Below are 15,285 nucleotides of genomic sequence, written 5' to 3'. Positions count from 1 at the left end.
GGCCTGTTGCTGCCTTATTTGGGCCAACATCGTTTTCTATAGCGTTGTGATTGTAGTAGCTAATCTTATGTGCATCCCCATGTAACGAATCTGGGATAAGACGGTTGATGGAAAATGCAATAGCGATAAAAGCTTCCTTAATATTCTCTCCGCCTCGCTCAATTTAGCCTTCGATATATTTATCCTAGTCCTCCCACAGCCCGTTATTTGGAAATTGCATATGCCGAAAACGAAGAAAATGGGCGTTTCAGTCGTTTTTACTATTGGTATCTTGTAAGATGAGTCATTCTTATTTGTAACCTCTGTCGTATGAAATACTGAACTTAAGATAGAGCTACTAATTATTGCTTCCTGCTTCCGGGTTGCAAATTCTCTACAGTACCGCTCGGGAGATTCAACCTACGTCACTTCTGAGCTGGTAATATGGTCACTAGTCGAGATGACATGTTCATTCTTAGTTTTTTGCGTGCCTATTATTCCTGGAATATGGAATGGCTCCTACACCCGAGATCCAACAGTAATGAGAATGTGGTGCAATAGATCTATATTCTGGACTCATCCCCTACATCGTTTTCCACGAACCCGTATCAACGGAGCCTTGAACAAGTGCCGGGGTTATTGGAAGATTAGCAAGATTCTTTCATTTTCTAGAGATAGCAAGTACGAAGAAAACACGGATCTCGAGTGGCCGCTGGACCAATTTCAAGGAATAGTACGCACAAGAGAAATTATAAGTACGGTTGAGGATGCCTCGAGCTCTAATATAGAGACCGATGGACGGAGTGGATCTTGTCCATGGACTGAACCAGTTTAGAAAACCGAACTTAGGTACTTCATCAACCTTTAATACCACATTCAATGAATGAGCTGTGCTCTAGTTGTCCACGAACTAAATCAGCAGATGTCCACGTAATCTGGTTGTTCTTTCTATTCGCGTGGTTTTTTGAAGTAACAAAGACTTCATTCATATTGGAACCATGTTCATTAGATACGAGTCTATCCCGTATACGTTGCCTCTAGAGGGAATGACGGATCGGCAGCTATAGATCCATATGAAAATGACTTATATTGAAGTCAAGTATGCTTAGTAGACGGTAGAATGGCTGTTGTCTACCTGTAATGACAGCTAAGTTACCTAGCCAGTTGTTACAGGCTTGATCTAGGTAACTCCCATTACTTAACCTAGAAGTGTAGTTGGGACCTGGAGTAGCACTAACGTACCCTCTTTCAAAGTATCTATGAATAACTATTACTTTGTAAGTTGGTTCAAAGGCGCTTAGTCACTCAATAAAACTGTTTTAGTTCTAATCAGCTAGTGCGCTGAATTTAGCGTACAGAGGCTTTTTTTGATTGGTCGCCTAGAAAGAATTCTGCCGCCAGGGACTGATTGTACAATTCGGACACCGCCTAAGAAAGTCCATAAATATCTGGCGCCCCTCTCCGCTTCTAATTCTTCTTTTTTCTTTTCTTCTTCATACTTACCTTGGAAGAAGAATTCTCGCTCAAGAATAAGAATTCTTAAGAGGGGAGACCTGCATTGCACAGCGCGGAGTCGATCCTCTTCTATTATCCTTCGTGGATCGTAGTTTCCGCAATTTTTGTTTTTCCAATCATTTTCATTGTGATTGGTGCCTTGAGCACCGCCACGAGGAAGATGCTACGTTTTGGAAATCGACACCTAACCTTGGATGTGCATTGGAGCTGAGGGATTGAAACTGCATTATATTGTGGCTATGCTTCGGAAACGCGTTCCATTTCGTAATAGAAGTTGATGTGCAGGATTGCAAAGGCCTCCCAATGACAATTTATCTACCTAAAGTAACTTACTGTAACGAAACATGCAAGCATAATATCCTAACCGCTGTGTACATCTCTAGGTAGGCTAACTCGTAGATTTCCACAGGTGACGCGTTTCCAAGGCAGAAATGAGCTCTGAAGATTTCCTAATGATGAATTGCCATCATGCAAAGGGAGCTGGAAAGACGCGTAACTCGATGGCGAAGAGGATTAATCTGAGCGTCTTCACTTAAGTTGGAATGACACCTTGTTTGTCACGTACGAAGGCAAAATAAAATCTGTAGGCTGCAAAGACAAGAAACGAGTTCAAATGTAAAGAAAAGGAACTTACGTAACTTATATACACTTTATACGCATATATAGATTATGTACATAGTTAATGTTTGTATAACTGCATGTATCTAAGTATCAAGGTCCTGTGATTGGCCCACCTCTGAAGCAGTAAAGATCCTGTTAAACACTTGATCTATTAAACTAACTAATAAGATGAAACATTATTTTTTTTTTACAAACACTCAGGATGAATCCGAATGTCTGAATGACACGTGACGAGCAGTCACGTGTTGAGATGTACTAAGGTACATCTCACAGATCCACGTTGCCGTTGCTCTAGTTGCTCTACGTACTTTTTACTTCAGCCTCATAAGCATTTCCGAATCTATGACCGAAAACTTTAATTATACTTCTCCGCCTCATTCTTTTTCAGCTCAGATTGAGTAGCCAGACATTGGCTTACGTCTTACCTACCTATTTCATTTCGACATGGGTTACGACGAGTCTCCCCTAGGCGAGCGAAGAGCCTCACGAAGCGATGGCGATGGCGACGGCGATTACGAACGCGACAGGCGGAGCCGAACTAGTCACCACAGCGATTCCCACCGACGCGAAAACCGAAGAAGAGATAGGTCTCGTGATAGATCTAGAAATACAAGACGCCACCGACGTTCCAGGTCTCCCGATGATGCGCCTCGCCGCAGATCGACCTCTCCGGACCGCGACCGCGGTAGAGAAGGCGAACATAGGCGACGAAGGTCACGCGATTACGATAGGCATAATGAAGGCTCACTCCGCACTCGGGCGCGGGACAACGACTACAATCACCGAGACAGAGGTGCTAAACAAATAGTGAAGCGAAGCGGTCCATTACCTTCCCAGGCTGATTCTTTCGCTGTTACGCAAGGCGAGGAGCCACCAAAACCGAAGGAGAAGCCCAACTTTGGGAACACGGGCGCATTGGCTGCTGCTTCAAACGCTATCGTTCAGTCAGACGGTTCCAAGATAGTACTCAAGTACCATGAACCGCCCGAAGCCCGCAAGGCCTCTCCGAAGGACCAGTGGAAATTATTTGTCTTCAAGGGTGAAGATATTGTCGATACAATTCCCCTCGGAAATCGTAGCTGCTGGTTAGTTGGTAGGGAGTTGGCCGTTGTTGACCTACCTGCCGAGCACCCGAGTATTAGCAAACAGCATGCTGTTATACAGTTCCGCTACATTGAAAAGCGCAACGAGTACGGCGACAAGGTTGGAAAAGTAAAGCCGTACTTAATCGACTTGGAGAGTGCCAATGGAACTATGCTCAACGGAAAGAAGGTACCCGAAAGCAGATATCTCGAACTCAGAGAGAAGGATATGATCCAGTTCGGCCGGAGCACACGGGAGTATGTTCTAATGCTTGCTCCGAAGGACTAAACCTTAGGAATCCAAACAAAGAGCACAGCCTCGCGTGCCAATTCAGTGTGGGCTATCATTGTTACGCTACACTGTGTGACTGTTGCCTAAGTCCCTCGACCGGGGCGCACGATGATGTAGGCAATCGCAAAGTCTTCCTTGAACAGCCGCGCTTAGAAATCAAGCAATGAAAATCTAGTAGACTGTCGCTTCTACCGTATCTCCGCCTTCGGGGAAATTCTAGAATGGTTTTCTGTGACCATCCGGAGTCGCCTTGACTTTCTCGGGGAAGATCAAGGAGGCTATCGTCGGTATGAATTAGTGAGGCAGTACCCCTTTATTGATGTTACACTAAATCCGCCCCTGTCGAAGTTGTTCAGTCTTATCACTCGTTAACCGAGTTTACGAGATGGTTGTTTAAGTTGAAATTTTTGAACAATCACGGGACGGTCTCATCATGCGGGTGACGGACCTAGAATAGCATATTGTGAGGTATAGAAGTGATATTTCATAGTGATACCTCACTTCGAAAAGTGTTATGTCTCGGAACTCAGGGACCAACAGCTTATGCCGAAGAATCGGCTGTGTCCCCAACTGGTAAAGCATGATGGTGCCTGGCAGGTGGGACCGTGACGGACTAATGATGGTGGTGATGATCGATTGGCCCTGTTCTAACCGCCGCGTTGCCCAACATAGACATAGACCCTCTAGTCCCTTACATGATAGCTGGTAGAACTACAACCGTATACGAGCACCAGTGAAACTAACCATGTTCCACAGGATGGAGAATAGCCATAATAAAGAATCCAGCGGAGCGATCCCCGTGTAGCGGCCAGACCGCCAGATAATACAACCTCATGATACTCCCCATGTGAAACTCGTCGTATTACATGTGAAAGAAAAATAGAACTTCAACCAAAAAATATATTGGGGACCAACCAGTCGCGTAATTAATTCCGTGATCGCGATCTAGTGCCCAGGCACACTGGAATACTTACTGGAGGGCGGACCCAGGGGATGTAAGGCAAGTTGCCGTCTGCCACTGATGCAGCGTGCCGTATGTAATCCGTACTTTGAACCAAATGCCTTTTCTTGTGCAAGTAGACTGTTCGGGCGAGAGTGATGGAATCCTGAGACAACGCTGCGAGATTCATAATCAATTTTGTTTCCAGATACAACACTCTAATTCCGAATGTAGAGATGGTGCCCTTTTGAAATGTCTATATTTGGTGCAAACAGTAATAAGTTAATGGCCAAGTTTGGTAATTGACTAATACTCCGAGTTTAAATATTTGATTTAATATGCAGATGAGAGTTTAGAATAAAACTAGTAACTAACTACATATGTAGGACTACTTGAGGAAAGGTGCTAACGATCCCGCTAGGAGGTAGGTAATTCACTAACCTAGGTAAGCTTATTAGTGCGAATATGTCTATAATAAAGTTTAAGCTTTAGTTCGAGCACCGTACTGGTGGGATGTCGATTGTCGTACATGTATTTCAATAGGTAGCATCAGATAGGAGGAACCGTTATTCAAACAAAGTTGGATCCTTCCTACCAACATGACTGTGACGAAGGCGATTTATCCATCCAATCAAAGGTTTCGCCGGCCGATGTCTCGGATCTCGTTGACTCGGCCAACGATAAATACGATCTAATTGACGTCAACTGCTTAACGTCAGATTTGATAGGGCTTCCAAGGTTTAGGTAGGTTCTTGTTTGCATATGCGTGTACCTAGGTACCTAATTTTACATGAGTCTTCCCCGTTACAGCCAGCCTATACCTTAGGAGGTACCTACCTACCTAAGAATTCCACTTAAGCAGGTACGCATTACTCTATTCTTACAAACATGGAAGTGCCGAATTGCGACGCCTTCTTAGTGCATATCCCCCCCATTGCCCCCCCGCCAGTGGCTTCCCTCCCCCCAGATCATGACCCCTGCTTACCTACCATACCGGCAATATGTGGTTTTGAGATATCATATTTTGGGGGCGGAATGATTTTTGTACAGGATATCATTGCTTGTATAGGAATAGTTTCTCTAATTGGCCCAATAATATTAAAAAATGAAAGTGTGGGTAATAAGGTTTAACAACGGACCAATTGCCAACAGCACTAGTGGACTGGCCACCCACTAGAGCCGTTAGCTCAATCAAAACACTCCCGCATTGCATTAGCGGGGATGTTGTGGTGGGGCTAGGAGCCTGGGGTTCGAGTCCCAGGCATCCTAGCTTTTTAGCTTTTTAAGCTTTTTTGAGGTCACATGACCTCCGTCCCACTTATTCCGGCCAATCAGAGCCTTTAGATTCCTGGAATCATTCTTTTACAAGGAATGATTATTTTTAAAAGAATAATAATCTCGTAAAATATCATATTTCTCATTCTAACCTTTGTTATGGCTAATATGATAATTTACACAAGGAATCATTCCTGAAACCCATATAATGCCAGTACGGTATATGCGGCCCACCCGTCTTACTGCATACTCTAGCTTATTATAGCGTTTGCAAACAGCGTTTACAGGTACACTACCTCACTTACCTAACCTTTACAAGGCAACTCGTCGCAACTTTGATCAAGGATAAAGATTAGGTTACCTAGTTAAAAAGTATGGGTGGTGTGGGGAAATAGTAGAGTATGACTAAACTAAATATTGCTGAGCCTCAGGCTGAGGACACCCATAAACTTCTCCATAGACACCGAACAGCTGACGGCATTAGAAACTAGAAGGCCCCGTGATGTTACATCCTGCTACTTCCTGCTACATCTCATTTTCCTCCCTTCAACTTTGTACACCCTCTATTTCCTAGTGTCTCTCTACGATGTGACCTGTTCAACCAACTTTCAAATTCCGCCTCGACCGTATCTTAGCACTGTTCAATCATCCGACCTTCTCGACCTTCTCGACTTTAAGCAGGGCAACGTCGTGTTAATAGCACATGGAATAGCACATGGAGAGAAACTTGACCGTATGGGGACTGTCTTGTAGCCACTGGTCAGGCTGTCCCGAAATATATCCCGAAATATACTTGTCCATCTACCTTTTTTCCTATGACTCTTTAAAGTATACCGTATATATCCCCCGGCTCTAATGATTTCTTGTATTCCGTGCTCAGTACTGTCATTATTGACGACTGATGTCATGCGCGACGTTGATCACAGTGAAATCTGACCCTCCTTTATAAGTAGAGAAGCACGTCTTCCAGTTACGGATCTTACACATACACCCACTCACCACGAAAAAGGTAATAATATTGGCTTGAGTCCTCATCTTGCCCGCAAGCAAGCATGGTATGTTTAAACCTTTTCCTCTCTTTTTAATCCCTTGGCTTGAAATGTACCTGAGCGCATCTGGGGTTTGGTATATCGTCCCAACCGCTCTTCGTAGACCTGCCACCCTTCACTCCAGAGTCCTATTGTGGTAATCGCTCGTATTTAGCGATGCTTCCTGATACGACTTCTAGGAGTATACCAAATCCTCAGGACTCGGACGGCTTCGTTCCTATCTACAATTATGAGTGTTTTGCTAATCCCGGATTCCCCGCAGGGCTCGATCAATAAACAAATCTCGCGTTACGAGACGACGGCAGTTTACACCCATCCCGACGCCAAGGTCGACATTGTTCTCGTCCACGGCCTGAACGGCGATCCGCAAAAGACTTGGACAGCCAAGAATGACGTCTTCTGGCCTACCGACTTGCTCCCGACTTCTCTTAGAGATGCCCGCGCGAATATACTCGTGTACGGATATAATGCCGATGTATACTCGAAGAAGCATGGGTCAAACCCAAGCGATAACTTCATTTACATGCATGCCCAAACCCTAGTAACGTCGCTCACACACTATCGAAAGGATGAGCAAACATCTCATAATCCCATCATCTGGGTGTGTCACAGCCTGGGCGGAATCTTGGTGAAGCGCGCTCTCCTATATTCGAATGACCTAAGATCTTCGCAGCATGAAGACTATAGATCGATATATGTAGCTACGTATGGTCTCGTCTTCCTCGGTACACCGCACACAGGCTCGGATTTAGCGGCATGGGGTACGATGTTACAGGCAATGTCGGACGCCGTAGTCCCAAGGACCTTCTTCCAATCGGAGTCGGTTCTTCTCAGGACCTTGAAGAGGGATAATGAAACTCTACAAAACATCAATATTCATTTTCTCGATATCTATCAACGATTTAAGATTCTTATGGCACACGAGAATCACAAGTCGGATCTAAAGGGAACTAGGATGCTAATAGTTGACGCTCATTCCGCTAGTCCCCAGCTTCCGGGCGTGACGTATTTCTCTATCGAGGCAACTCACTCCGGAATGTGCAAATTTGAGAGCAGAAATGCACCGGGCTATAGAACTATAGCTACTGCCCTTAGAGATTGGGTTGCCGATGCGCCAGACGTCATCACCACGCGGTGGAGGGTGGAGGAGGATGAGAAGCTGGCAAGGGCCAAACATGAAATAGAAGAGAGAATGAAGCCATGGGTATGTTGCCCCCCCGAAACCAAACACTAATTACAATGAAATCGTTTCTAACCTCGACTAGCTTGACTCGCAGCGTTTTCAACAGGCTGGTCAAGGATCCAGTAGGTTACCAGCACTACCCTTTTTAGAAAGTAGCTCAGACCGGTATCATGATCGGTATTTGGGGAGCTCATTGTTTGAAGATGTTCAGCTTCCTTTCGAGATTGAGGAGATTGATGATCATTATTTACGAGAAAGCGTTAGACACCGAAGATCGAGAAGCCGTAGCTGATTGTTATTTCTTTCTGTAGTTCCGCAGCAGCTTAATGAGACATTACCTTCAACCCCAGACCCTTCGAAGATCGATCATCACCCTAGACCGCTTATTACCGGCCCAGTGACGCCCAATCAGCCATCGGAAGAAGATTATTTCCCTTCTCAGCAGTCTAAATCTGATGATAACCCCCCTCAAGAGCCTCTATTCGTCAAGCCGACAGTCTTTCGTCCTAATACTTATTTTAAGGGCCGGGCCAAAGAATTAAGATTACTCCATAAAATGCTAATGGATCGCAAGAGAAGATCACTCGGAACTTCGTCCGTTCTGATTCAAAGCATGCCTGGCGGTGGTAAGACGCATTTAGCACGACAGTATGTTTTCCAACATAGATACGACTATCCTGGCGGCATCTTTTGGATCAGGGCAAAATCCCTAGAGGAGCTGGACTACGGTTTCTGGGACATAGCAAAGACGGTGGGGTTGAACGAGATGAGGCTTCTAGACAGGAGTGGACTCATTGATACCCATAAGATGGTTAAGGCTGTTCACACATGGTTGAGCGTCAATGACAACTGGCTACTTATCTTAGATGGCATCCACTTTGACCTTGTAGGCCTTCAACATTATATCCCCTTCACAAGAAATACCGGTATAATCTACACATCAACAGAGCGAACAACGGGCGAAGAGTACCAATTTGATAACCCTCAAGTCATTGCGCTGGACGCACTGACGAAGCAAGAAGCCCAGGAGCTACTCTTCGAGGAGATGGGCAAAAGGCAGCCATATACGCAAGATGACTTAAGACGTGCCGAGGAGCTGGTTGAACTAATGGACCGTTTACCTCTCATGATCCACGTCGCAGCACTGCAGCTAAAGGCTACTAGAGAACCGCTTGCGAAGTATCTAAGGTCGTTCCGAAGTCGCCCGAAGGTCGGTAATCTTCTTGCGTACCGGGCGGTCCGTGAGCAGCTCGAGCACAGAGGCGCTACCGCTGCGCTAAACTTGATGTCTCTACTATCTTTCTTCGGCACGCATATTCCTGTCGAGATGATAGTACTAGGTATGCAGTCATGATATTCCCAGGCCGAATTTCTCCCTACTAACTATCGTTCCAGGAGCAAAGGCGCTGGACAAGAGAACCCCGGTTAAGACTGCAGATCCCGAAACTCAGAGGTCTTCATTGAATAACACGTTCAAGATACTTATTGCTTTCGCTCTTGTTGAAAGGAATGAGAGCACTGAAGCTTCGTCAGCTAGCTCGCATAGTACCCGCAGTGTCGATATGGGCCAAGACAGCCTCGACATACTAAGAGTTCACGGAATTGTTCAGGCATTTTTCATCGATGCGCTTGCAGAAGAGAAACAAGCGCCGTTTTGGTTGGAACGAGCAATATGTATCTTTTGTAAAGCATTCGACGTGAGCGACCGTCGGGCCACTGACGACCCCCAGACAGGAGTGCCTGAAGACTTCCGAAGGCTTCGCATCCACGGCGAGCGATTACTAGCTCACATCAGCCGGTTTGAGAAAAGGCATCCCGATCTCACGCAGTGCCGGGAATTTGTCGAATCGCGTTTAAGCACCATCGATAAACGAATCGATGAGCTCACTAAACGGATCACAGACGCTTCTAGTCAGGGTTCCGAACCAATAGTCGTCTCCGTATTTGAGCGGACTAACAGCTTATCTGAGGAAGACTCGTTGACGCCTCCAAGCAATAATAGCATAGTCGAGCCTTACATCTTATATGATGAGAACTCGCCGTTGTCGCCATTGGAATCTCCAGCGATCTACAGCGCCACCGATTACAACCCTTATCATTGGCATGTCACTTACCCACACGGCGTGCCATACGACGATGTAGACTATTCAAGGACAGTAACGCCACAGCCAGTGCCAACGGAAGTTTTTGAGTCGATGTCTATGCCGGACGATGATGAAGTCACACGTAAGGTCTTTGGTCCCCATCATCGAACCATCAAAAGGCACGCTGAGCGGCGTTATCGTGACCACGCTGGTTCTTGGAGAGCCGCTTCTCAGATACTAAGTGATCCACGCGTCAGCATCAGCCGCGAGACAGCGAAAGGCATCATAAACGCAACAACAATTCAGCAGATGTCTAGACCACGCTCCTCTACAGAGAGCATTTCGTCGGATGCCACCAAAGCGCAATTAACTCTCGATCGCATTAATAGGGGATCGCCTTCATCGCAACAGAGAAGCACCGAAGACAACATTGAATCAGTTAGTGATACAACTTCGGTCGCACGTCCAAGGCTGATAGCTGGAAAGCCATCATACGCCGATGCCAAAGCCGAGGCCGCAGTCGATGACGATTATCCCGTGTCCGTAACGTTCTCAAGCCCGGCTCCGTCGCCAAACAATGCTGCCACCTCGATTCTGAAACGCAGAGAGAATGATCGTTCTGTATCACTCGACGGACTCGCTCCGGTCAAAATCTCTAGTCCTTTAGCTGCAACCCCACTCACTATTACATCGCCGCCAGTACCAAGCCCTCTGGTCACACAGACAACTTCGTTACCAGAAGGTGGCAAGACGACCCGCGTGCCGAAACCATCTTCGCGACCGCCCTCAAGACCTCCCTCGACGTCACCTTCACATTCTCCCTCGTTGCGAGCTTCAAGGCCATCCTCGGTGGTTTTATCAAGATCTACACGATCCAGTCCGTCCCATCCTACAGGCCCCTTTCCCCCGCCACCAATTCCAATCGAAGTCAACTCCAGCAGCAGCCTACGCTCTCCTCCTGCTCCTAATTTTCGTCAATGGGACTCTTCTACTCGACTCCCCCAACGTTCTATCGTTGAACATGATGAGTATCCACCCTTATCTCAGTCATTCCCTTCAATCCGAACTCCTCCAAGCCTACCATATCCTCATACGGTGCACAATCCACCGGAGGGTTTCCCCGCATCGGAACATCCACCACCATGGGTGGCGTCGGCCATGTCACCCAATTTGCACCCTCAAGGCTATTCTAGTCAACCTATGTCGCGCGATCCGAGCCACCAGTCGAGCCACAGCCACGGCTCGAGTAATTCTCTAAATCATACCACTTCTCCATTAGCGCATAGCTCATCGCTAGAATCTCAAGTGATGCAGAGACCTCGCTCGCGCCGCCCAAGCGTAGTAGAGACAGAGCCCAGCCCGCGATTAGACGGGCTCGAGCTCGAACCCGTGATTACTAGCTACTCGCTCTACAGCGAATCGACTCGTGGTCGTAAACGCACCGCGACGGGAGGATTGTCTCATTCCTCGAATTCTCCGAGTTTGCTCTCACGATTCAAGCCTAAGAGAAGGGGAAGTGACAGCCGTCGTCATAGGTCGGCAAGTGGCCGACTCAGTAGTTTAACTAGGATTTCTAGGATCAGTCTAAGCCCGGACCTAGACTCGCCTAAGGATGCTGAGCCAATGTCGCGGTCTGGCTCAGGCGGGATCCGACTGGCAGACGGTAGAGTTGTGGAGTTTGGGTCACCACAACAGGGGGGAGAGGCGTCGTCTACTCCCGTAACGAGCAGCGCTAGGGCTAAGGCCGGTAATGGCAACGGCAATAGCCCGCCCATATCCTCAAGCCCTTCCCGAACATTGTCCAGGTTCAGCCCTCATAGGCTGAGTAGAAGAGGCAGGAAAGGGAACCTGAAGGAAACAGCCACTACTTCCGACGTTGGGCTGGGGATCCTGCAACAGCAAAGACAATCGCCGTGATTTCTCGAGAGCCAGCAGCTCTGTATATACTATATCAAGCTGGGAGCGGGGGATGTTGTTTACGTTTGCTTACCACCGGAACTAGACTGTACATACACAGACATTTGCATACCTAAAGCATGGGGACGTCGTGCATATTTGGCTTGGAAAAAGAAACAAAAAAAAACCTCGAAACAAACTGCATATCTATGATTTTCTTATATAGCATTATATAGTGGGCGAGTATTGGAAGAGTTAGAAGTGGTGGAAAGACTGATACTAGAATGGGACTTGTTGGAGAATAGCTGTTAGCTTTCTAGACGTTGGGAGTGGGAGGTGTGTACGATATACCCTGTTATATTAGATAGCTGAGTAAGTAGTAAGCGTGGGGAAAATATACGGTGTCCCATGTAGAATATGAACGAGCCGTGTAGATGACGAGGGAACTTGTGAGATCGACTGTCGTAACGCAAGATAATGCCGGTTGGTAGGTGTGATATAACGACATGAAGTTTACTATGTCGATGTCATTAGGACTAGTTAACTACCATACCGGCAAAGTATGGTTTTGAGATATCATATTTTGGGTTATCTCAGTGAACTCAGACCAGTGACGCGAACTTTGTTGTACCCCTCCCGCCACACCTTTTTTTAACCAATCACATCCCCAACCTACCCCCCCCCACGAATTTCGCATCTTTGGTCTGAGGCAATTTGGGCGATTTTTGCCACAATTAATTGTTTAATATTAAAAATACAATATTAAAAACAATAGTATTAACGTGTTTAAAATAAGTTTTAATTAATTTAAAATATTTATTAATTTTATTATTAATAAATATATGCGTTTTAAACGTTTAAATATATGCGTTTTAAACGTTTTAAAATAATAATTAACCGTAATATCGGTTATAATATTAATTATAATATTAATTATAACGTTTTTAAAAATATATTATGTTAAAAGTTTATAATATTATAATATAATGTTATATAAACATGTAAAATAATAGGAAAATTTAAGTAATTAAATTATTAACTTTAAATTAAAAAAAAATTATTTTATACGTGGTTATAAATGTATATATAAGTTTAAATACGTGGTTATAAATGTTAATATAATATTTTTAATATTATTATATATTTTTAAACGTTAAAGTTTATAATATTATAACGTAATATTATATAAATATGTAAAAAAAATAAAAAAGTAAAAAAAATAAAATATTAATTTTAAATTATAAAAATAAAAGTTATTTTATACGTTATTATTAAATATTAAATTATTATAAATATAAAGTTTAATTTTTAAAAAAATTATTTTAATTATGGTTAAATATGTTAAATATGTTTTAAATTAAAATTTATTAAAATTTAAACTTATAATTTATAAATATAATAACACGGGTTAAGCGTTTTATGGCGTTTATAACGTAATTAAACGTAAATTTAATTTTAACAAATTTTAATTTAAATTTATTAAAATAAATTTTAAAAATAAAATGATTTTTATATAAATTATTTTTATTTATATAAAAATAATTTTTTTAATTAAATTAATATATTATTATAATATTAAAAAAATAAAAATGTAAGTAATAAAATTTAATAATGGATTAATTGTTAATAACATTAATGGATTAACCATTTATTAAAACCGTTAATTTAATTAAAACATTTTCGCATTAATAAAAATGTTATAATAAAATTAAAAGCTTAAAGTTCGAGTTTTAAACATTTTAACTTTTTAATTTTTAACTTTTTTTTTAAAGTCACGTGTAAAAAACCCATTTATTTTAACCAATTAAAACTTTTAAATTCCGGGAATTATTTTTTTATAAAAAATGATTGTTTTTAAAAAAATAATTATTTCGTAAAATATTATATTAATTATAATAAAAGTTAAAATAAAAAATATAATTTTTAAAATTTATACATTACCGTTATAATATTATAATAAAAGTTTAAAAATATAAAAAATTATTTTAAAAATATAAAATTATTTTATATATAAAAACTATTTTATATAATAAAAATAATAAAATTAATTTAATATATTTTAATATTATAAAATAATTTTAATATTTATATAATTTTTATATAATTTTTACATAAAAAAATAAAGTAAAAATTAAAAAAATTAAAAAAATTAATTTTTAAATTTATAATTTTTACGTTTATATATATATTATAAATTTTATGATTAATTAAAAAGTTTAAAATTTAAAATTTAAACGTTTAAATTAATAAAATAAAATGGTTAATTTTATTAAATTATTTCGAAATAAAAATTTAATTAATTTTAATTTTTATAACTTTTACTTCGGAAAAAATAAAAAAATAAAATTTTTAATTTAAAAAAAAAAAAATGTTTTTAAAATTTTTATTAAAAAATTTTTTTTTTTAAAATTAAAAATTAAATAATTATTTTTATTTTAAAAACAATTATATAAAATAAAATAATTTTACGGTTATAAAACAATTTTTATAAAATAAGATTTTAAAAGCAAGTTTAAAACTTATTATTTTTAAATTCTAACCAATTAAAGCTTTTAAAACCTAAAAACGTTGCGTTGTACAAAACCATTCCAGTTTTAAAATCATTCTCCCAAACCCCCCTCTTCCGCTATGGTAGGAATCTAGCACATCCTTTCGTTTACCACGTCGTGTTTAACCCGATTGAATATCTATTGAGAGGGAAGGTTATCCTATTCGCGTATTGAAGTTGACATGCCAACCCCTAGATTTTCAGATTGCCAAACATAGGAGGTAGGTAAGTTAGAAGCGAGAGACTACCGGTACTAATAGTAATGAAACTTCAACTAACTCTTACGCTACTTCTCAACCATCAGGAACGGGGCATTTGTCAAACAAGCTAAAGATAGTCTTGTGTATTAAGAGGGTGTGTTATTAAACACCGCGGGGGGGGGAGGGGGTTAATAATGGCTTTTATGTGTGATTTCAATAGCCACAAGGGCAGTTTAGTCCGCGCAAGACTTAGGTACTTACCTGTAGCTAGCAGCACGTCGAAAGCAACTGGAACCCTTACCCCAGAAGTCCATATAAGTAAAACTCACTAGGTACCAATCCACCAGGTACTAATTCACCTCACGCCATTTAAACCCATTTCACAAAAAAGTTAGACCGAACAGTTACTTTCAGTAGCCGATCCAAATTATCAGAGCATGCAGTCACATAGGCCATGCCATCACTTGATGACAAACTATCTAGGTACACAGTAGCAATACTTAGAACAATGATAAGGTTCTCAAGAGAAATCCCCAATCATCCCACCACCAAAGATAGCCCTAAGTATAAAATATAAAATATAAAATGTACCGACGATCCCGTCTCCCACCCCCATCTCAG

The 15,285-nt window shown here is 42.0% G+C and overlaps 2 protein-coding genes across 2 annotated transcripts; both read left to right on the top strand.

Moving 5' to 3' along the window:
* Nucleotides 1–2,248: 2,248 nt before the first annotated feature.
* Nucleotides 2,249–3,708, top strand: F4817DRAFT_192153 (SMAD/FHA domain-containing protein). The gene is made up of 2 exons (XM_049298470.1): nt 2,249–3,602; nt 3,651–3,708. The coding sequence occupies exon 1, from the start codon at nt 2,560–2,562 to the stop codon at nt 3,484–3,486; it is 927 nt and encodes a 308-aa protein (XP_049156928.1). The 5' UTR covers nt 2,249–2,559; the 3' UTR covers nt 3,487–3,602; nt 3,651–3,708.
* Nucleotides 3,709–6,982: 3,274 nt separating this feature from the next.
* F4817DRAFT_318119 (uncharacterized protein) lies at nt 6,983–11,937 on the top strand (the record flags this gene model as incomplete). Its single annotated transcript, XM_049300892.1, has 4 exons — nt 6,983–7,957; nt 8,019–8,195; nt 8,256–9,276; nt 9,332–11,937. 4 exons carry the CDS (start codon nt 6,983–6,985, stop codon nt 11,935–11,937), a joined length of 4,779 nt encoding a protein of 1,592 aa, XP_049156927.1.
* Between the last annotated feature and the right edge of the window lie 3,348 nt (nt 11,938–15,285).

The sequence above is a fragment of the Daldinia loculata genome (assembly GCF_022478755.1).
Source record: "Daldinia loculata strain CBS 113971 unplaced genomic scaffold F4817scaffold_42, whole genome shotgun sequence".
NCBI classification, from domain to species: domain Eukaryota; kingdom Fungi; phylum Ascomycota; class Sordariomycetes; order Xylariales; family Hypoxylaceae; genus Daldinia; species Daldinia loculata.
The sequence above is the reverse complement of the archived record's forward strand: the minus strand, read 5'-3'. Positions and strand labels throughout refer to the sequence as shown.

Excerpts from the sequence above, each read along its gene's own strand:
- F4817DRAFT_192153 (XM_049298470.1), top strand. The coding sequence starts at position 2,560 with ATGGGTTACGACGAGTCTCCCCTAGGCGAGCGAAGAGCCTCACGAAGC.